Source organism: Lethenteron reissneri, chromosome 3, assembly GCF_015708825.2.
Source record: "Lethenteron reissneri isolate LAM-NWPU_2019-01 chromosome 3, ASM1570882v1, whole genome shotgun sequence".
Classification (NCBI taxonomy): domain Eukaryota; kingdom Metazoa; phylum Chordata; class Hyperoartia; order Petromyzontiformes; family Petromyzontidae; genus Lethenteron; species Lethenteron reissneri.
Window position 1 is genome coordinate 14,391,699 of NC_083781.1, and position 24,385 is coordinate 14,416,083.

The 24,385-nt window shown below is 42.4% G+C and overlaps 1 protein-coding gene across 1 annotated transcript in view; it reads left to right on the plus strand.

Annotated features, from left to right (window-relative positions):
- FBF1 (Fas binding factor 1) overlaps positions 1-24,385 on the plus strand; it is a 47,461-nt gene that overhangs the window by 14,799 nt on the left and 8,277 nt on the right. The window contains exons 5-17 of the mRNA XM_061560821.1: positions 1,320-1,397; positions 2,629-2,763; positions 3,934-4,081; positions 5,242-5,366; positions 5,813-5,927; positions 7,756-8,265; positions 9,473-9,562; positions 10,700-10,776; positions 12,640-12,692; positions 13,383-13,463; positions 15,174-15,274; positions 18,086-18,292; positions 20,571-20,678. Coding sequence (XP_061416805.1) covers positions 1,320-1,397; positions 2,629-2,763; positions 3,934-4,081; positions 5,242-5,366; positions 5,813-5,927; positions 7,756-8,265; positions 9,473-9,562; positions 10,700-10,776; positions 12,640-12,692; positions 13,383-13,463; positions 15,174-15,274; positions 18,086-18,292; positions 20,571-20,678 — 1,828 coding nt within the window. The remainder of the gene's footprint in view (positions 1-1,319; positions 1,398-2,628; positions 2,764-3,933; positions 4,082-5,241; positions 5,367-5,812; positions 5,928-7,755; positions 8,266-9,472; positions 9,563-10,699; positions 10,777-12,639; positions 12,693-13,382; positions 13,464-15,173; positions 15,275-18,085; positions 18,293-20,570; positions 20,679-24,385) is intronic.

Genomic DNA, 24,385 nt, shown 5'->3' on the forward strand with positions numbered 1-24,385 from the left:
ATTCCCTATACGGTTGAACCAGAACAGCCGACACGCCGTCGTGTCGTCGCGTACTTAAGAGCGAAGATCGAAGAAGACGATTTCTTTTCCAGGTTTAACAGCCACACTCCCTCTTGTCACTCGGCTTATATTTCCTGTGGCGTGCCCGGGCTCCACCCCTGGTCACGCCCCCTTCTCGATCCTTCGTGAAGAGTCTGGGTCCACATCACGTGGTCCGCTTACCCCCTTCTCGGGGCCCCCGTGCCCCCTCGTCCGGTTACGTGCTCTCGCGGGTTCACCCAGACTGTCATGTCCTGACCCGACCTCCGTGACATCCGGAATCTGCCCTCTCATGAGCCCTTGTGTATAGTACACCCACTGTCGCCATAAAACGGCCCATTTATGTCATTACATATGTACTGAAGCCCATTGAAATTTGATATTGTATGAACATGGGTAAGAATTATTAAAAGGCAAATTTTTACGAAATGCAAAGTTTATTCTTCTTGGTTCTTTCGGTAAAGTCACGTAGAAGGGAAGTAATAAAATAATAAAAATAAAACATAATAAAATAATTCTCACGACGTTTCGTGAAGAACATGTCTGTCGATAAGACAGAGTCATTCAGACTCTGTCTTATCGACAGACATGTTCTTCACCTGAGGACGGCTGCTTGCGTTGTGGCCGAAACGTCATGAGAATTATTTTATTATGTTTTATTTTTATTATTTTATTACTTCCCTTCTACGTGACTTTACCGAAAGAACCAAGAAGATGAATCCCTGCAGTCACGAAAGCTTTAAATCGAAAAGCAAAGTTTATTGTCATGCAATACTATTTCACTGAATATGAAAATTAGGCATTGTGCACATTGTTCAATGTAAGACGTGTTTTGAAATACAAAACTCAGCAGAGTAGTCACCACTAGCCATTGTCTACGAGTGTACAGTAAGGAAAGCTGTTTAAGCCCATGTGTTATTAGTACACAGCAGTCAAAAGCATAGGAGGAATACTGTGGCGCAGTGGTTATTGCCCTGCATTATGAACGCAGCAACTATGGTTTGATTCCTGCACATGGCTAATGTCAGTGGCAAGTGGTATCAGAGCCAGGCCTGGTCCTCTTCTTGGTCAAATTAGTCTTCATTAGCTATTTGGTGTGATATGTAAACTTCATCAGTGGGGAGACATGGGCAGTTGGACATTGTTCTTGCTATGATATGCAAACTTGTGCTGTGGCGAGCTTAGTTGGGGATCTCTATCAGCACGTGTAATCTATAAGGCTAAGGATATGCGTGTGTGTATTTGTATCTGTAATTTGCATTGTGTTGTTATTGATACAGTGGTTGAGGACGGTCAGAAGGGAATCTCTGGTTCACTTGCCATTGCTGCACGTCCATACAAGAAATTAAGTTTTAATGGTAAGGAAATTATACACTTATATCTGCAAAGCTTCCTTTAAAATGCATTTAAGAGGACATTGCAATACAGTATTCTGTTTCAATGTCATTTGTGCCCTGAATGAGGCATTCCTGGTGGCATCACAACTGTAAAGGAGAGCCGACACAAGATTGCAGGGGTTCGCCTTTTAATCCTTTTCTCCCATCCACACCTGTCCCCAGCCGTCCCAATCTCGTTCCCGCCAAAAGGCCCCCTCTTCCCGCCCGTTCTCTCCTTATATCTCCTCGATCACCCCTCCCACTAACCCACCTATTGGTGGGAATCCTTCCCCTGACACCCCTACACAACCATTCACTCTGGCACACCTGAAGCCGTTGAATGGATTGCTAACCTCAACATAAAACTATAACTGCTTCCCAGCCACACGAAGAAGAAATTATGCATTGCGAGCCCAGTTAAATCCACACACATCTTGATGAACTCGCTACGACACTCGCCTTTCTGCTTTATTATCACAAGTTTGATATTAAGAAGCCACTGGAGCTATGCACTTTTAAATCTAATTGAAAACTCGTTTCTCTAGAACTGCTTTTTGTGTTTAGTTTGTTGTCCTTCCTCTGCACCTCCGAATAGCAGGGTTGGCTTCGTACGATGCGAAAGAAGTTCAATATACAGTACATACAATTTTCAACACACATGCAAGCTATGTAGGCATGCACTCTGCAATGTAAGTTAGACTCAATGTTTGAAATTTTGCGAAAAAAAAGGATTACTCAAATTTGTTGTCATTTTCACTATTATGATCACAGCTACTTGTCTTTCGAGATCCACTTAAAGGAAGATACAGGACAAAGCATAAATCACCCCTATCTGTTCGATGCATAACTCGAAACTGCCTCAACAAACGTTTGAATAGTCACGAATGACAAAAATAATACCTTAAAGCTCTGGTGAAATCACTGTGACATCATTCCTACGTGGTTTAGTCGGCCGGTGCAGTGACATCATTGTCGTACTGCCGACGAGCATCTGATCATGAATTCGTTTTTTTATCATGAAGCTTGAAACTTGCATCAGGCAGCCCAGGAAACACAGCACACATACTTAGAAGAGAATAACTTTACTTTTTGGCTGCTGTCTTTATAAAAATAAAACTAAGGAGGATTTTTTATAATAAACAGTTAATCACGTGGTATAAACCCTTCCGTTTGCTCTGGCGTGTTTCTGATTCCGTTTCCCACTCTTTTATAGATGATGACCCTCTGGATGGCCTTTTATCGGATGAAGAGGAAACAAAAAATATAAAAGAAAAAAAGCCTCTTGAGACTGAAAAGGCAAAATCGCAGCCCAGTGATAACAGCGCGGCAAAGAACGAGTATAACACAGGTTGCAATGCATCCTATTTAGCAGGCGGTCATATTTTTATTTCTGCATTCTGCAGAGTTTTGTGTGACGTATATTTATGTTATCTACAGACAAAGCCTTTTTTGTTCTTTCACCATAGACACTGAACAAATAGGCGGTTACATGGTCTAGTCATAGCGCATTCGCAGCTTGATACAGTGATTTATGGTTCGAATCCAACAGCCTGACCTGATTAATACTGCGGTGTGTATTGACCATAAAAATACCGTCACTTACTGGCGAATGGCGGGTGTTGGTATTGGTGCACGTGTGGACGTGTGTGGGGAGCGGTAGTGTCGCGGTTATCGCGTTGTGCTACCAACCTGGTGACCAAAAGTTCAATTCCCGCTCATGATCAACACCAGTCACGATGATCTGAATGGGACCTAGGCCTCCTCTAGGTCGACTGAGCCTCAAATGAATACCTGGTGTGGTGTGTAAACATCACCACTGGGGAGACAAAGGCAGCCGGGCACGTCGCTGGCCACTCACCCCTTCGTGTGCCGTGCCGGCCTTCATAGGCGCTGCTTGCTAACAGAACTTGCCTCTACAGCCCGTTAAGGCGACATGGGGGATCCTTGTCATTATGGTATGTGTGTACCTTTGTGTGTGTGTGCGCGAGTGCTGGCGTGCCACGTGTGTGTGTGAAATTGTGGTGTAGTTCCGACTACGAGCTCCATCAAGTGATAATTTAACAGTTTTTTTTTCTATTTTATTTATTATTCAGTATTTTTTACAGTTACATGCAAATGTACAATATTTGTTCTTAATTATGGGTTTAACAATGCTTCCCTTTTTCTTGAACTGTAATACATTTCATAACACTAACCGTATGGGCATTTAAATACAGTGAACTATTGTGTTCCGACTTACGAACTAGTCTCAGGAACGAATTAGGTTCATAAAGCGAGGACTGACCATACTTAAATAACAATTAAAAAAACGTTCCTGGCTAACCGGAGCTATTAGCAGAGTGTACACTTATATGCGTGATTAATCACAGGTGAACTCACACTGGCTACATGAGGTGTGCGTAAGTTAAAGCCATAATTAACTCTTGATTGAACATTCACGCTCCACAGCTGATTTAGATAGCATTCTGTTGTATAACTCGACTACACTCATGCCCATGGTATGATGTACCATCCACAGCTCCTTCACCAGCGAGTAGCAAAAGACCCGTCGGAACTTCCAAACGTTACGATGAGATCACATTTGACGACGATGGTAATGACCTCGTGGATGCATTGGGCATGTCCGACAGCCCCAAGCCAGTGAAGAAGGAAGCTAGCAGAGAAGAGTAAGCAGTTTGTTGTGAGCGTTACTGTGGAGGTGCTTATGTTTTGTTATAAACTAGGCATGCAAAAATGCATCCATTCCGTGATTCATATTTACTCTTACACTCACAATACGTTAATAAATTTAACATGGAGGCTTTCGCGACCAATATCCAAAATAGAGGTTTTTGGGTTAGATCGCGTAAATATAAATGTATCATTAAACCCGCCACCACCAGACACGTCCAATTAGTAAGGTTTGTCACGTAAACAAAACATGCAATTCGTTACGAGTACAGCACACCTGTTGGAGCGTAAACCCACACCATTTACTCTCCAACAAACCGGACATGCTGTGCTAATAGGAAATTGGCATGTTATGGACAATACATTTCTGCACGTAAGAATCAGCCACTTACTATTTAAGTAAATTATATTTAAATGTTACCTTCATGCTAATGGTGCAAATTGCTTCTCGAATTGAATTGAGATCCCAAATTATGACAATTCATTGTGTTGTAGCAGGGAGAGTTAATTGATGGACACTTTTTTATATAAATGGATAGGATATGTGCCAAAAATGCTACACATTAGTTTCTTATGAGAGAAAAACATTATGCTCGCCAGGCGCAAAGACAAAGTTCAAATTAACCCAGATGCCTGAATGATTAAACCCTACTTTTGTTTGTTTTAGTTCCATGATTACACAACACTGCTTTTGGCACCAATCCATGATTATAGAACGAAGTGTTAATTGAAGTGGACCTTTGATAAATAAATAAGAAGTTGTGTTAGCATTCGTTTAACCCATGCTCTGTAAACATGCACATTCTTGGTGGGACAAGTCAGGGCACATCATTTACAAACCTCGTGCTACAGAATGTCAAGCCTTTAAATAGCAAACAAAATGTTGAAGTAGTCAATTGACAAAAGTATATTTTTTACAGACGTCCTTTCATCGTGGTGAGGTTAAATTCAGCCTATCCTTAATAAAACTACGACTATTTTTTGGGGGAAAACAACACCTTGTAATATGGATAGACTGGTCCTCATCATGGAAATGTAGAATTTCTACCGCTGGCTCAGGGCCACTAACATAAATTAGCATCACATTGGACATTTGATTAGGAAAACAATTTATCTGGCTTAAGCAGTGGCCTTGTCTGTGTGGTCGCCTTTTCAGAGATGACAGACGTCCGGCTCGCTCCAAGTTTGATGAGCTCTTGGGCCGAGGCACTGCCAGCAAACTCCTGGAGAGACCTGCCACTGGAGAAAGGAAGGATAGTGCTCAGCAGCAGAGAGCCCCAGGTCTGCAGATGGACTACTCTCGCAACACTGGATATACATGTATTGTACAGCCCATTTGTGCATGCACTCCTGGATGCTGGATGAAGGCCTCCCCATGCCATGCAGGCAGTGAGGGTTGTATGACCATACCTCACCACACTGGTCAGTGTGAGTTGTTAAAGGTGGGGAGGAGTACAGAATGATGGATTTTGCTGCATGCCTCTCTATTGCCCACAACATCTACAACACCTGATTTTTGTGATCGGTGGTCACCCTGGCAAGCAATATCTAGGCTTATTCCTCCGCTTCCGAGGCCTGATTTGATCAGGCGCATCCCAGGTCGATTTAGTAATTGGCTCACAACACTTGATACTGAAGCAACAACGTGTGAGATAATTTAGTGCATGTGCATTCATGTTTACGCGTGAAAAGGAGCGTCTGTTTGCTCAGCATGGTTGTACATCCAGCAGGGTCTTCCCAGGGACTAGGAGAGGAGGAGTTCACATTCGGTTCCTACATGCCCTCCGCTGCCTCGTCAGCTGAAGGCCGGCGGTCAGGCCCTTCCTCACGCAGATCTGTTAGGTGAGTAATAACTAATGATGAGACTGGCTTTCATGTATTATGCATCTGTAGTGACTTCTTTATGGAGACGGAGACGTTGTCGTAGAGGCAACACGGTTTATTGTTAAACTATTAGGGAGGTACAGCCTCCGGGCTAATGTGACCTCACACTCGGTAACCTGGCTCTTAGCCCTCCGACTATCAGTGGCCTAGGGGAGGCTATCTGACCCGACCCAGCCAAGGTACGGGTCCCGACCACTGGTCCAAGCTCGACGCGGCCCTTACAAGGGCAGCAAGCTCGAGGTCCCAGTGTCCTAGTCCAACTGGTCTTCAGTCTTCGTAGCATTGCCCCGAGCTGTGCCTGGGGTGCCCCTTTTATAAACCTTCAGGGGACCCTCCGCCCCTGGTACCGCCCCCTTTCTGGAACCTTCCAGAAGATCCTAGAAGGCCCCCTCCCAGCCCCCCACCTGGGGTAGGGGAGGGGAACCCCGCCTCTCTTGAGTCCAGCTCCCTCTCTATCCCCTTTGTACTCGCTGGCACACCCTACCGACCTCTGGCTGCAACTGCAGATAAGTGTATACGGCGAACGGCAGGTAAGTGGATACCGGCGGTATGTGCATACGCGATCCGACGCTACGTCTGTATACGCGATCTGACGCTACACATAGAAGCCAGTCAAAAAAGGATGCTTTTTGAGAAGGGTCCTGCATTGGGATGTTTGGCCAATTTCATCAATGGGTGTTTGGTATATGAGAAGAAAAGGTAGTGTTACTGCATACATGGCAGTGACATACTGCATGCATGGCAGTAACACTCAAAGCTCCACACAGATGGATTTAAGAATCCACTTAATACACTGTCATCTCCTGGCCAGCTCACAGCGGAAGCCTTCAGCATCTGGTAATTCCAGGCTGTCTGTCGTCCAGGTAATCAAGAGAAAACCCAACGCATACCAAGGGATAATACTCGCAGCCAGATTAACTTAAAGCTAATGCCTGCCTAACTTCTAAGATCTGATAAGATCTGAAGCATTCAGGTTTGCGTGGTCATAGGGGAATGAGTCATTACTGGTGGATTGGGTTAGTTGACACTCTTTACCACAATTGTAATAAAATTTGTGGAGCCAGAGCATAGTGAATATGAAAGCCTATGTGATGTTCTTTTACAAAGGCAGACTAAATTCATATCAGCGTCATTGTTTAAATTCTTATTTACCTGAAACAAAGTTTAAGGCGACCATCCATGACTGTGGCTTTGAGTTCTAATCCAAGTCTGTCTTTGACATAGTTGTTAAAATAAGTACTATTTTAGTAAGTCAACGGAAGTAATTCTATGGGAAGACTGGTTTACACCAAAATAATGTGGAATTTTCATCAGAGGGGAGTTCTTCCCGGCACTCTTCTGTGGGGGGGGGACATTCCATCTTAAAATAATTTTACATTCTGTATATGTTGACCTGGTGTAGAAATTTGTGCAAATGCCAGCTGACGTGCCTAATTTCCTCAGCTCAGTTTGCGTAAGGACTTGGAGACGTGGTTGGAATAAGGCCTGTGACCAAATCATCCATAATGCTCCTGATCTCATCAGATCTCGTAATCAGGGTTGAGGCTGCAAAGTGTTTGAATGGGTGCCCACCACACAGCGATATGTGGTGGGCAGCACAGGGCAATGCAGCAACATCCATTGTTGTGTTTTACTTCGATGCTTCCCAACTTCATTAGCCCACACTCACCAGAATGGTGAAATATGGCCAAATACCCCCCGCCATCCGAACTGAATGGGGAGGCAGTCATCTAGCAGTGGATTGACAATCGGACTGAACATGTCCATGTCTCTTCCCGCGCATCAGGTTTTATGGCGACGACAACCAAAGAAAGACTGAAGAAGCAGACATCATGGGCGGCCTGGATAGCGGCGGAGGCAAGCTGTCCACGTCGGCCACACCGGGCACCCCAACCACCCTGGCCACACCACCACAAACCACACAGTCATCCCGCGGCGGGCCGTCCGACTGGCTGGGCCTCAAGGGTGACTCTTTTGATGATCCCAAGGAGCCAGCGTCGAAACCGAACACTCAGCTGGGCACATCGAAGATGGGCGGTGTCGACAATGCTGTAGCATTGGAACCCATGGCTGTTACTCCCAGTGCCATTGGCTCTAGTTCAAGAAAACTCTCCTTGTCTGACAGTAAGCCGGGTGCTACCGTTGCGGAGCATGCTGGCGCGGGGGCAGTGATTGGAGACGATGATGAGGATTGGCTTCTGAAGAGTCTGTCCAGAAAGAAGAGCCAGGCTTCTGCAGTGGGTGACGATAAGAAGGTTGCAGGCTTCCGTGGATCCGGGGTAGATGCAAGTGTCAGGTAACTTTGCTTAAAACTGCGGGTGGTGTTGTGATGCGGTGATGATACATTTTTTAATATTCTTGGTTCTTTCGGTAAAGTCACGTAAATAGAAAACAAAAAATACAACAAAATTTTAAATGAAATACAAATAATAAAATTAAAATCCCATTTTTGTAAGATATTTTTTAAAAATATAACTCAGCACATTTGTAATCTGATAGCATTGCATGTTGTACAATAGTAATATTTATTGTTGACGAAACTATTTTATGGGTCTCTCACCTGAAGACGATTGCTTGTGTTGTGATCGAAACGTCGTGATATTTTTATTATTTGTATATCTACGTGGCTTTACCAAAAGACCCATAGAATAATTAATGTAACTTTAAGAGTATATAAAAAAGGAAATTCGTTCCAAAAAGATGTAAAGAGAATATTATGGGCCTGTTATGCAGGCAGAAAAGTATGTAAATGCGGAGTTACGGGCCCCAGATTGAGACCCGTAACTCAGCCCCCACCCATTGCGCTTTCTTGTTATGTTGCACATTTACGAAGGTCCTACATTGAGATTTTTGGATAATTTCATTTAACAAGGTTTTTTTTATGTAGACTTAAACTGAAGCACCTACAGAAAACCCACAGCCATGGTCAATCCATGATGTAACCTACTTAGCAACTACACACACACAGATTCCACAGCTCGATTCCCTTGGTAGTTGTACTCTCAAGAGCGTTCCATTCGTTGGCTGCCACTGTGATTATTCTTGACCATCTGCCATCATCTCTTATAACAGTGTGTCCTGCCCGGCCCACTTTTCTTACTAATAATTAGCCTGCATATTTTCACCAATCAATGAGTTCCTCTTTATTTATTCTGAATGCAAATTCAAGCTTGCAACTCTGTTTGCTTCATTGCACACTTTTCAGTCTTCTCTTTTTTAATGACCATGTTGTTAACGTATAAATATCCAAAAAGGTCCCAAACAATAGTAGGTAGTGTTATGAAATATAATTTGGAACATTTGAGTTTGTTCTGTATACATAAAATAATAGCAGAGCCAAATGTCAATTAGACTTATATGAAACCAGCCCAGGCCATGCTATTCAATGAGTTAAGTCGATATAGATCCTCTACAGGTTCTCATCTGGAATCTCGTGTCGGCAGTGTTTAGTGCATTGCTAGCATCGTGTATCTGGTTGCGTATCGTGTTTTTTTTCTTGACAGCAAATCGGGTATCACTTCCAGCTCTCAGCATGACGACTTGCTGATGAGTTCCTCCGCAGAAGACAGACTCGCAGCAACCCACATACACAGGTTCAATTTACATATAGACACCGACGTTTAACAATAGTTTAAAATGTATTGCAATATGAGTCCCTTTGTGATGAGTGGGATAGAATAAATGGTTGTCTTTATACATTCCTTTCGTTGTGAGCCATTTAAACAATGCAAAAGCAAGAAACAATCTGCAAAGAACAAGTGGATCTTCTTTTGTAGCTACACATTGGGGCTGTGTGTTCCAGGCTGGCTGATAAGAATTTGAGGTGTCCTGTATAAGGCATTTAGTTGATTTTTTAAAATAAGGTCATGTTGAAATCTATCTCATTACAGTGTTGAAATTTGGCCTCTGACTGATACCAGAATTGTAAACGTTCATGTTAAATTACCATTGGGTCTCCAGCTAACAGTTAATACTTGCAACATTGTCACCTCTTAGCCTTCCCTTCATGATCGAATCACTTAATTTATAAGGTCCATCCACTGCAACGCACTGCATTAGGATGAGACTGTACAGAGATCTATGGGATTACTTTAGTCATGGTAATGAGCAGGGGTAGCTGAAGGAGTAATATTGTTCAATGATGCTGAGTTGCCAGTGGTGCACAAGCACACACAACGAAAAACGAAACACAATCCTTAACAACACTGTCTTAAAAATATAAAAAAATATGTCACCCTTTAAGCAATGGCTCCCCCTCAGAGCACATGTGGAGGGACCATTTCCCGAAGCGTCGCCGATTTATATATTTATTAATGTTTTTTCTCTTAAGGCACTGCTGTTGACAAGTGTCAATTTTCCTTAAGTTATGTTGTGGGGAGGAGGGAGACAAGTGTAATGTCACTGAAGTGATTAGTACCGTGACAGAATAAATCCCATTCCATGTGTCTATTGGCCATACCTTTAAGTATTAATTTGGACAAACGTGTATGGAAAGACAATCCTGCCCCAATGCTCAAAATAATGAACAGATAAATACACGTGAATATCAGACATTTCACAGGATTACTTTTTCAATCGGAGATTGCGGTATGAGTTAAAATAACACTGAGGATGGTGATGTCTGCCTGGGTAAATGCGATATCTTCACTGTGTCCAGATACACACGTTTACATGTCCTCACTATTGGAGGATTTTAGATTCACTATGCCATGGAACTTTATGTTTCGCAGAAACGATGCAGCTGCAGCTACTCTGGTGTCCTCATCAAGGAGGGAGCATTTAAACGGTCATGATGCTCGCATTGCAGGTTTGTGGACGTCGGAGATTAATCTTGCATTACGTTTATTTCCATCCATGTGTCACTGTGTCATCCTCTTTATGGGCTTTTTGTCTCATTCATACTTTTTATTGATAGAGTGTATCGTATGGAGGGCCAATATGCCAAAAAAATGCAATATTTATTTTCGGTTCAGTTATTGAATCCAAAGTAAATAATTGACGTTCCATAAATTTCGTTTACTTAAGATTTTATTGAAATATAAAGCTGTTTAATCTTGATTTGAAGCTTTCGTGACTGCAGGAATCCATACTCTTTGGTTCTTTCGGTAAAGTCACGTAGGTAGAAAAATAATAGATAATAATAATAAGGATCTATTATTATTTTTCTACCCACGTGACTTTACCGAAAGAACCAAAGAGTATAAAGCTGTTTTGTTGGTAGATGTAAAATTGCTTTCAATTGAATATAACAAAAATGTTTTTTATTCAAATACAGTCCTCACATTTGCAAATAACTTTGGCATTGTTTTATATTTCCCTTTATTTCACCTGCATCGCCAATATCTCTGATTTCTCTCATCACTCTTCTGGGACTGACTTCCCACAGACTAAGCTGATCCTTCCGTTCCACAACATGCAACGCACACCTGCCCTCGAACCACTCAGCCGAGCCTCCCCACCAACCCGGCCACAATGTTTTCTTTGGTAGCAGTTCAGGAACCTCCTCCTGTCTCCCACCCCTCTGAGCATCCTCCTGTCGCGCCAACTCTTATCGGGCAGCCCATGGAGCAGAGCGGCTTCTACCATGCGATCCAACCACAGCTTGGGCCAGGCCATCTCTCACAATCTCTCTTTCCTGGCATCCCTCTCTCCTATTACCAGCCGTGTGAGTAGTGCGCCCTGCACTAACGCCACTCGCGATGCGTGCTCGTGCATAAACACAGAAAAAAACACTGACTGTTTCGGGTGAATTCACAGATAAATTTGGCATCTGTATGCTGTTTACGTCAAGTGACGATCACAATGACTTGGGGAAGTAGTGCAGCAGTGCACATGTGATTTCTAATTGAAATGTGTGAGCAGAAGTTAAAGCTCATGCATGATAATGATTTTATCACGATAACACATATAGCTCTATACATTAATCTGCAGATATCTGTAATATTAGTTAATGCAGCTCTTTTTATAAACTTTTAGTGGAATATATTGTAACTTAGAATACTGTGTTCCAGTATATTTGCATAAGCACCACTTTGTCTGATAGCAATCACCATGCTGTGTAGAATTATTATGCAAAAAATCAATTAATACATATGGATAATAACATTTTCATAAATGTAGAAGCCACTTTTCTCAGTGTTAGCATCTTATATCTACAACATGAATGAACACGTGCATTTTGTGTATGCACACGTTGCAGAGAGTTGTTAAAATCCTATGGTTTGTCCATGTCATAGCCTTTAATATGTGAGCAATAGGCTATTCATGCATATGTTGAACACACTTTGCTTTGTTACCAAATTGAAAATGCAGTCGAATTTTTTTCTTTCAGGGAGAATGTAGCCTTTGGGCAGGGTTCAATGAAACTGAAACACTTTATTTTTTTCACTCTTACTTGATACAGCAATCGTGCTGTGACGGTTCCGCCTGAAGACAGAAGCTTGTGTTGCCTCCGAAACGTCGTGATTTTTATTTTACTTTTATTGATTTTATTTTTTACCTACGTGACTTACCGAAAAAACCTAAGAGTATACTTTTTCTTTTTATTCTGTGAACTTCTCCTTTTTCACTTTAATTCTTCCCCATTTGGCTAAGTGACAACTGTGTTTTTTATTTTATATAAAACAACAATGCTTCTGTATACTCTTACTTTAATAATGATATTTGACAGGTCAACAAGCAGCACATCTAATGACACCACAAGCACATGGACAAGCTATACTGGTACAAATAACTGTAATTTTCTTGGTCACCATTTCAAATGATCGATGCCCTGATTCATCAATTAAATTTGATTCTGGAGCATGATATATTCATCACACCACGAGAAGGAATAATTTTCGACTCATATGTTGTATGTAATGGTTTTGTATTACCCCTTCAGCTACGAGAGGTGATAAATTCAACACTGTTAAAAAAACTTCTATTCTTAAACAATCTTTGACCCTGAATCGTTATGACTCATTTTATCTCGAGGGGAGAGAATCATTAAATTATTTCTACACATCAGTAAATTCAGATTTCAAATTGTGTGAATGATAAATGTGTCCACTGGTGTGAAGATAATGTGGGTAACTGGGTTCAATTCCTGACTCGGACACCTTTCTGCATGGAGTTAATATATTATCTGGTTTTCTCCCATAGATAATGTATATAATGCAACTGGTATTGGCCAAACATCTCAATGCTGAAAATGTATCTGCAATTTATTAATGTAACATCGTTAATTACTCACAAAGCAACATGATTACTCCCCGAGCAACATCAACCCCCAATGCGAAAAACATGGCAGGACCATCCTGAAAAAAGCTTGAGACTCTGAGGCTTTTCTGGGTGAATAAACATAATAATACATAATAGTAATACATAATAGTAATACTGTAATATAATAAACTGGGGGTTCTTTTTTCGCAGGGACAGGCTGTCGGTCAAAGCTTTATTCAGACTGATTCATCACAGCAAGCTCAGGCCTTCACCATAGAGCTGGATACAAAGGTAACCTGCCTGCATTTAACTCTGGTGGGTTCTGAGTATGAATTTAATCACTGATCATTATATTTAAAACTGGATGAAAGCACATTACGGTGCATCAGGTTTCTGTTGTAAGGCATAGGGTATGAAAGTGTAAGCCTAAAAGATCCATCCACTCATATCTTCCGATGAACTGCATTATTCGTTCTCTGGTGTGTCGTCGGGTTGTACCGCGTGTTTTTTGGCATGATGTGCGGAGTTTCGCTCAATGTGCTGGGAGTTTTTTCAGCGAAACGTCAGACATCGTGCCAAACAACATGTAGTACCACAAAAAAACACATGTATGTATGTAGTATGTGTGCACATCTTCTCAGCATTAGTCAATGGCTAGATGATGACAATTTACATTTACTGATGCTTTCATTTCCAAAGAAATTGGCATCTTCTTTGAATCACCATCTTTGTAAATAGTCCTACATTTTCCATTTTGTTTGTTAAAGGGATATTGTTTTTGATTGAATATATATTTTTTACATTGTGAAAGTAGCATTAAAAACACTGAAATCATTAGCTACACTGGATCTGCATGAGCTGACTAATTGATAATTTGTACGTGCCAAAATATAGTAATTACATAATTATATTTGGGACTAGAATAAAACTAATTTAAAAGTGCAAATTCTACATTTTCATGGTGGGCACCAAGTAACACCACTGTTCACTTTTTACAAAGTGGTACAAATTTTATTCACCCCCAGAAAGATGATGAGCTTAGTTAACCCCCGACCAGGATTTTAACTTGTAACCTATTCAACCAGGCGTCAAATATATGTTTCAACTATAATGGTGGCACATTGATTACTGCACTATGAACCTTTGCATCCTGATTTCGATTCCTATCAGTGGCGAGCGATATCTGAACCGGTGCTGGGTACCCCCTGCACCAACTGGCACTGGCCAACATGGAGTGGGGGATGCTTTCTGTCACCATGGGGTTAATAAAGGGATTAATTATTATGAGGCAGCGTTAATGATGTTAAGAGGTGAGCTTCTTAAATCTACGGATAGAATTCGTGTTACAGATGTAACAAATGTAAACATTGCACAGAACAGCCAGGGGTTTTGTTACGGCTTCATACATGTGTAGTAAGTATATATGGAGGCTTGACGACAGGATCGGAGGCACACTTATTTATTACACCAACACAGTTATTACAGGTCACTTGGCTACAGGGATTTCTCGACAGCTAACCCCTCTAGCCTATACCAACTCCTCCACTACGGGACTAGGGGAGGCTATCTGTCCCAGCTTGGTTAAGCTGGGATCCCGGCTCCCTGAGTCACCAGACCAGCTTCGTCTGGGCTCTCGGGGCCACGCCACCGGCTTGCCCTGGTCGGCCCTTAGAAGGACAGCGAGCCAGGGGAGCTCCGGGGCCTATTCTAGCAGGTCTTCGTTCTTCTCTGGTTAAAGCTGAGTCCCGACTCCCGAGCCTTTCGGCTCATCACCTTTTATAGGACTTGCCCCCAAGGGGGGCCCGTGGGGGATGTGCATGCGGACGTCGGTGCGAGCGCCACCCCTGTGTACGGCCGTAACCCCGCCCTTTGTGTTTGTTGGCCATCCGTGGCCATGCATAATCACACGACACCTTTCGTAGCCATGCGCAATTACACCTCTACACATGAATACAGCCGCCACAGCAGCACTGTATTGCAGTCACCATTTGTGCCCAGCAGATGCGAAGGCTGCAGATGGAGCGAGACCAGCTCAAGTCTCTCCTGGACACCGTGCAGCAGAGACACAAGGAGGACATGGACATCTTGGAGGAAGGGCACAAGTGGGTATTTAGTCACACTAAATATATTTATTTTGATGGCCTTCCCCCGCACCTCTGATTAGCATGGTTGGCTATGTACAGCATACATATACAACAACATACATATGTAAAGACAGTACGGAGCGATAGAGGGAAGGTATGGTTCCCCGGAACCATGGTTACTAATGGGCGTGCTAATGATGATTGACGGGACAAGCGTTGGACAGGGTGACGTGACGGGGAGCACGGGATCCAATAGCCGGGGAAGTGCAATAAGGACGGAGATTGACAGAGCCAGGTGCAGCGAGGAGACTTCTAGAATAGGGGCGTGGCCGGACTGGGCGAGGGATAAGAGCCTGGCGCGAGCCGGACCTGGGGGCTGCTGCTGCTGCTGTGGGGAATCGCCGTTGTCGTCGTCGCCTTGGAACGGGTCGTCTCCGTCGTCTTCGAGTTTTCTCGAGATGAGAAGCTACGTTGTCTCAGAATAGAGTCGTCTAACTACCCAAGTGTGCAGAGTCACTCGCGGTTACTCGTTGAGTAGTCAGTGGACTTTATTCATAATAAATATACGGAAAGACAAGACGGTGTCTCTTAGGGCTACATTACACATATACAGCAACTATGAAATTGTAATGCCTTAACTACATGCTCAGCTGATTACCTTACTTACCTACTTGTTCACCTATCTGTCTACCTGCCATCCACCTATCCACCTGTCTACCTATCTACCATATACTTTTCTAGCAAACTACCTTGCCACCCGCCCACCCACTTATCTACATATCCACCTACCAATCTACCAAACCATATATTCACCTACATACCTACATACTCACTACCCTGCCCATTTACCTTTGAATTTACTATTCTACCTACCAATCTACACACCCTCCAATCTACATGTTTAGAAAATATTCCTAAACATTTCCACATGATAAGCCACTTTGTTGAGCTATCATTTGTGGCCAGGCCGCTTCCTACCTGGTAAGATAAAAAATAGTTTTGTTTTATTTGTGAATGTTTAAAAGTGATTTATTTAGTTTAACACGTAAGCTCTTGTGAGCAATATCATCCATAATACAGTTTTTTTTGGGTTAGTAACATAAATATGAATGTGTCATTAAACTCACCACCACCCGACACAGCTAATTAGTAAGGTTTGTCACGTAAACAGAGCATGCCAATTCGTTATTCGTCCAGCACACCGGTGTGTTGGAGAACAAATCCACAACATTTACAATCGGAATAAGACGTTTCGCCAGTAATTACACCCGGCATCATCAGGCGGCAGGCAGATTTGTGGAGAAATCCTCCTATTTCGTTCCTTGAATAGACGAACGGATGTGATGACGTCACTTGTGAGCCCTTGTGTGAAGTGGTGGGAGGTTTAATGAATGCATATAAATTACAATGCTGATAAGGGCCGATCAAATTAAATGAGACCCAACCAACACCTTGGAACGTAAGACAATGACAATCATTGCCAAGTCATCAATTCCCAATAAAAAGCAATACCTGATCAAACTAAGGGTGTCAAAAACACGAAGACTTTATGGGTTACCAAAGATTCACAAACCTGATGTCCCATTAAGACCCATAGTTAGTACAATAGGCTCTGCCACATACTTATTAGCACAATACGTAACGAAACAAATACATCCCAACATCGGTAGACCTCTTCATTCATTAAAAACTCATAACATATTGCAAATATAATGAAAGATTAAGCTTAACTAACCTTGATATTCTCGTAAATTTTGATGTGACTCCCTGTTCACGAGGGTTCCGGTCAACGAGTCAATTAAATTACTCGATACTCTGGTAACGAACCCAAGTTTAGCCAAAGATATCCCACGACTAGCTGACCACTGTCTAAAGAACACCTATTTCTTGGTGATTTCTATAAATAAAAGGAAGGAGCAACAATGGGCTCTCCTTTGTCTCATGTGATTGCAAATAACATGAGTGTTGAAACTGGCGAAGTAATTCAAACTATTAAAATACCGTACATTGCAGGAGAAACTGATAAACTAGCCAGATGTTTGGAAAAACAAAACATCCGAGTCAGATTTGGCACAATACATAAAATACAATAATTTATATCTGGTACTAAAAATGTATTATCGAAGTTATAAACAGAAAGTGTGTACCAGATTAATTTCTCTTGTGGCAAATGCTATGTTGGGCAGACAGGACGAATGATAAGCATGAGACTAACAGAACACCAAAGGAATATTAAATACTCAAAAGTACAACTGTCGGCAGTGGCAGAACACGCGTACCAACAAGAATACTCAATTTATTTTTATAAAGCTGAAGTTCTGTGCAAAACTAGTTAATACTGGCCAAGACTAATTAGATAATCTATCGAAATTGAGAGAAATAATAATTTTAACCGTTCGGATAGCTACAGACTTAGTGCTGATTGGAAGCCAATCATCAAATAATACATTCTTTAAATGCATACCTATACAGGTCACCATACATCAATGGGCATAACCTGTGAGCCAACAATAAGAGGCACTGCTATTTTAGTGCACACAAACACAGGAGGTACAAGAACACTGTGCATGCATAATGTGCGTTGATTACCATATAAATAAACCAACCGGTAATGAATACCCATTGTAATTTATATGCATTCATGAATCCCCTCACTTCGTACAAGAAGGGCTCACAAGTGACATCATCACATCTATATTCCTATTTTGAGCCTGTGTGTTAAGATCGCGTGAACCACCTTTTACCGGCATTGATTTCTGAGTTGCGTGCTTCTGCGCTTACTCGGTCCTCCGCTCCAGCTCTCCCCCTCGCCTCTCTGGCCGCGTGCAGGCAGCGCATGCGGCTGCTCCAGGACTCGTGGGAGCGGCGCGAGGCGAGCCTGCGGCGGGAGCTTGAGGAGGTGGCGGGGCGCCACTCGGCTCTGCAGCGCGAAGCCGAGAGTGAGCGCACGCGGCTCGCGTCCGCGTGGCAGTACCGAGTGGCGGACGCCGAGCAGGAGGCGATGCGGCAAGCCGAGCGACTCGCCGAGCTGCAGAGGCACGTGGACCCACGCACACGGTTTGGTTTGGCTCCTCCATTGAGGTTATGGTTGCCGCCACCGAGGCTCAAAAGACCTGGGACATCTCACAGGAAGATGAATATTTAAGGTTGAATGAAGAGGGGAGAACGACGGGACAGATATTATATTTTCTTTAGGATGGTAATACATTCAGGAACTCAATGCTAATGTCAAGGTGTGTTATGGCTTCAGGAGAGCATGTAGATTTGATTTTCCTACGATGAAGGAGTGAAGACTTAGTGGTTTTCTGTATGGTCCATAGTAAGCATCTAAATGCAATGTCTCTTCAGAGGTGTACAATTGGTGGATCATACAGAAATCACCGTGTCGTATAAGACTCCCAACCTGCAGGATTTGGAGCTGTCTAGGATATAGCATTCTTCGCCCATCTGTGTGGTTTTATCATTTAACCCTGCAATATTGATTGGTTTTCTCTGGGTACATGCAAAACTCTGATTCAGCAATTGGCCAAACATTTCAATTAACGTTACTCTTAAAATAGTCTTGAGACCCATTGTAAGGAGTTTCCTAGTTTGCTATTCGCATCACTTCAAAATAAGCGCATGAGACAAATATTTGGGATATTGCACAGTATGGGCCCTTTCTTGCCAGTATCAAAGTATAAGAAGAGGTTTTACCCTTTCTGGCAACAAAACAGTTGTTAAGATGTTCAAACACCAAACTGAAACCTTTTACAAGGAATCCTGTCTGCATTAACCACAACACTTGTGGTCAGAATGCAAACAAAAAACATACTCTGATAAAAAACACATAAACTGATTGGTGTGGACCAATTAGTTTCAAGGACAATGGATATATTATCAGAGTATGTTTTTTGTTTGCATTCTGACCACAAGTGTTGTGGTTAATGTAGACATGATTCCTTGTAAAAGGTTTCAGTTTGGTGTTTTAACATCTTAACACCTGTTTTGTTGCCAGAAAAAAGGGGAAAAACCTATTATTATATTTTGATACTGGCAAAGTACCATGATGTAGTTGTAACTACTGGCGAAACGTCGTACTCAGATGGTAAATGTTGTGGCTTGGCTCTCCAACACACCGGTTAGTGCTGTACTAGTGACGAATTGGCAAGTTCTGTTTACGTGACAATCCTTACTAGTTGGCTGTGTCAGGTGGTGGCGGGTTTTAACGACACATTTATATATTTGCACGATCTAACCCAAAAAACCTCTTTTATGGATGTTAACACCTGTTTTATTGTTTTATGTTGTACCTACGCACCCCGAGCTATAAATGCCCTGATAGTACAACTTTAGGAATAACAAGCAGCAACATGTTCATGAGGAACGTGTTAGTAATGATATTAATGACCAAGATTACTGCTGAGCAACGTGATGAGCACCATCGGTGTGGAGGTTGTGTTAGCTGTGTATATTTACACTAGAATATAAAGTTGTGCGCTTACCAACGTAATGGAACGTCTGTCCCTGCCACTTGTTGATTGTGATAGCGTATGCGGGGAGAATGGGAAATTGCCGTCGTCGCAAAACAAATGGCAAAGTGGTGTCGGTGGGGGCCAAGTCGATTCTGGGAATCAACACCGAATCGCCTCGTTCTCTCTCTCTCTCTCAAGCGTTCATCATATTCATCATAGACAGATAGAGAAAGTTTTTATATATAAAAATCATTTTACATCTGGAAGACTTAATTGAAAACGACATTTCGTGTTGATTTTCTCTCGTCGTTAAGTAGATGTCCTTGCTGGGGGTTCGGTTCGATGCGTACTTTCACCTTCATGGGATTGTGGGATCGAGATAAGGCGACACGGAGCTGCTGGCCGTGCGAGAAGACCACCATCTGCAGATCGATTCCAACGTAATCGAACGTCTGTCCCTGCGCCTCCGTCGTTCATGCAGGGGGTGCGTAGGTTTGCAGCGTCCCCTGCATGAAAACGACGGGAAGTGCAGCGTTCATCGTATTCATCACAAATAAATACTCTTTGGTTCTTTCGGTAAAGTCACATAGGTAGAAATAAAACAAAATAAATCACGACGTTCCGAACACAACACAAGCACCCGTCTTCAGGTGAAAATCGCGACAGCCGCGGTGTCTGCTGCGAGCAGCAACGATGTCTGCTGCTGAGTATGGATTCCTACAGTCACGAAAGCTTCACATCATCAAAGATAAAGTTGGGCGTTTATATTATTGTTTTACATATTTGAGATGTATTTCTATTTATAAACTGCTTACATTTAGATGTTTATTATTATTCTTGTCCACATCTTTTTGTGGAAGGCATTCCATCATGGAGATGAGAAGAGATCACGAGGAACAGATACAAAGACTCAAGAGGCTCAAGGATCAGGAGATTGATGCAGTGACCAGCGCGACTTCACAGACCAGGTGCCGTGTGGCCCCCCACTTGTGTTCTGCACACATCATCATCGGCATGCTAATCGCTACCAGTAGCATCATTCATACAGTACTATCAGTAACACCCACACACATGTATCAGCACATGTACCTGTCCAGCCCTTGGTCAATAAAAGGCTGGGTGTGGACTTTTCCACGCCGCCCTTTGGGTCATGGGCGTTGTTTGACCCTGACCCTGATGCCTGTATATTTGAAGTTTGTATGTTCTCCCCAGGGTCGTGTGGATTTTCTTCAGGTTCTCTGGTTTTTCCCTCCACATTTAGAAACATGCATTTAGAGTATTTGGTTGTAATACATTTCTGCATGATAAGCCACTTCGTTGAGCTATCATATGTGGCCAGGTCGCTTCTGAAAAAGAGCTGTATAGCTCAGTGGGCTTACCTCGTCAGTGCAACGGTTGATTTTGCCGCACTGCCTTCTGCTACCCACAGCGTAGCAGCCTATAACACTTCCTTGTGCATTGGGGTCGCCAATCCACGCACTATCCAGGATCAAAACTGCTTAACTTCCAAAATCCACCAAGATGGATCACATTGTGGGTGATTAAGCCTTATGCATATTATTGATACATGGTCATATGAATATAATTAGTTTTATTGTAAAATAATGTTTACGTTTTTGTTTACATTTTAGTATTTAGTAGTATTTAATTGTTTTAAACAGTGCATAGAAACCAACATACGGAATTGGGGGAAATTGCGATGCAAAGCTTGCAAACATTGAACTTGACTGCAAATACATGGAAAGTAATGTAGCTGCAAAGGTTACAAAGTGCAGTCTTTGTGTTGGTAAGGTTCCTCTGCAGTGCTGCCACCACAGGCACAGTAATGATCACACAAGCTTGATCGCTTATCGCTTGTTTGTTTGGAAGGCTTGTCATTGCATGTCACACTGGTCTGCTACTTGTTTTTAGACATTCGTGAGTGGGTTGTTCACCTTCATGCCTCGTACGTGTATATGGACGAGTAAGGTTTATTTTTTAAATTCTTAAAGTCAAGTTGGTTTTGTTTTAACTACAGTTGTAAGTGAGACCACTCCTCCAAATAATGCTATGAATTTATATCCTACATTCTTAGCACGAGAATCAAATGTCACGGACTAAAACTTAAACTATGTGTCTAGTTTAACACGTTGGCTTTTGCGACCAATATCATCCATAATAGAGGTCTTTTGGGTTAGATCGTGTAAATATATAAATGTGTCATTACTCGGACATGAATTTGGGCAGCGCTCATCTTTAGAGGTGTTACATTGCATTGAATCATAAATGAATATTCATTCCTTAGCTAAACGATACGTGCATTGAATCGCATTAAAAAGAATCAATGTTTTTTTTACTTTTACATGTTGCATGTGATGAGTTCATGTGACCTCTCCAGACACTAGAGGCTGCTACATTCACCAAAGTGTTAAAAAAAAAAATCTGTTGTTGAATAAAAATGCCATCCTAACAGAACATTTCTTTAAATGGCCATATCCATTTAAAGAAATTGATATAACCATAGGCATTAGTGAACTTTTAGTTTTGAAACCAAACTAATCATAATACATACAATTTTATATTCTTTGGGTCTTTCGGTAAAGGCACGAAAGACCCAAGAATATGAACTCCTGCAGTCACGAAAGCTTTAACTCAAGACGTAAAATTTAGTTTGAAAAAGTGGATCTGACTGTTGTCCACTGGTTGAAAATTACTACTTATATCCTTATTACTACTTATTAAATTACTACTTATTACTTATATCCCAGATTTCCACAGCAGCCTGCGTGCTGTACCGAGACACGTGGCTCGTTTTGTCTGCGCCACATGGCTTGCAGTGTGACGGGAGCCCTCTCAAGCAGCGGTGATGTCACAAGGTCAAAGTGCAAAAGGCACGTGCCATTAATGACATCTCTCGTGTAGGTCAGCTTCAGGACTGTTTTTTTCAAGACATTCAGAAAATAAATAGTAGATTAGCTTGAGATTGCATAAGCCCATCTCGCCATTGGACAACCACAATATATATGCATTTTATTGGCCCTCGTTAAATATAAAATATCCTCGTGTCCCCCAAACATTGGTTGAAGGGAGAGAGAGGATGGCAGGGATCGAGGAGAAAGGCTGAGCTGAGATGCACTTTGGGACAGGACCCCAGTTGTGCTGAATATCTGTGAAAAAGTGCTTTATAGCTCATCGGATTCCTCCAGTATAAATACATATTATGATTATAATTGTGGGAATTTAGTATGAATATGTAGTGTACATGGGTACTTACATTTTGAATAAGGCAGAACATTCATTAGGCACGAGGCTTTGGTGGGAAACCTCCACTAGTCACCTCTTGTCAAGCCTGTCCGTCGAAACGTTGGAGAGTTTGCAAGATAGGGTGAGTGGGCTACCCATAGGACATTGCACCTACACAATATGTGGTTGCTCTTGCAAACTCGTAAGGCTTGTGTCAAGTAGACCTGTTTGCGTGTGTGGTCACTGAAAGATTAACACGTGTGTTTATGCTGGTGACCTCTATGCCCTTTCTCTCTTGGACTTTTTTTTTATCATTTATGTCTTTATTTTTGGAAGAATATTTTCGCGAGAAAAAGTGTATGCAGTGTATACTTTATATTTACTTTTGTTTGTATGTGCAGTTTCCTACTCGCCGGTTCTCGAGGCTTGCCGATAGGCCCGCCTCTGTGACGTTCCCCCTCGATGTCCCCCTCGAGTGTCTACCGTGGCCTGCTGACTTCAATGCTGCCATACACCGCAGTTCTTCTTTTTCGCCAGCAGTCAGCACGATGCCACTACATATGCATACCAATCACTGTCCATGCTGCCCTCTTGTGAAACTTTCTTGCCTCAATGTTATGGCAGACAGCGCCAAACACATTGTTATTGTGCCCTTGTCACATCACCGTAATGTAATTCCCACTGGTGCTCAATTTTTCCACTGGTTCCCAATCTCCCAAGTCCAATCCAGGATTCATTTCAAGATCCTCCATGCACTCGCCTCTGCCTACCTTTCCTCTTTCCACTAACACACATTCTTTTCTCCAGCAACCAAGACTCCTATGCAAGTCCTTTACTCAGTGGAAAGTCACTATTCTCAGCTGCTGCTTGCATCGTCTGGAATCACCTTCCTCCCGCCATCTGTACTGTCGACTCCTTGTTTAATTCACGGTTCAGAACCTTCCTTTTGCCCTGTGACTATGACCGACTACGTCTATCTATAAATAAATATGCCCACTTTGTCAGTACAGCATCTTGATATACGGTTGCATTTAAATGCAATGTATATCCACATGTTATTGTATTTTATACCCATAAAGTGAGTGCCAAATAGCATTTCCTTGTGAAATACACGAGTACTCTAATCTCTCTCCCTAATCTCTTTCTTCCTAATCTCCCCATTAACACAACTGACGTGCTCACGTCCGGGGATGGAATTCCTTTCCAGCTCAGACCCCGCTTGCTTGCCCATCGCCACGTAAATAACCTCTTGTTTGTAACAGCTCTCTCGCTGGTTCAGCAGTTCCACTGCTGGATTATTTTTTCTGCCTGAGAACGACCTCTCGTGTTGCGATCGAAACTTCGTGATATATAATTTTTTGTTTAATTTAATTTTATTATTTTTCTACCTACGTGACTTTACCGAAAGAACCAAAGAGTATGGATTCCTGCAGTCACGAAAGCTTCAAATCAA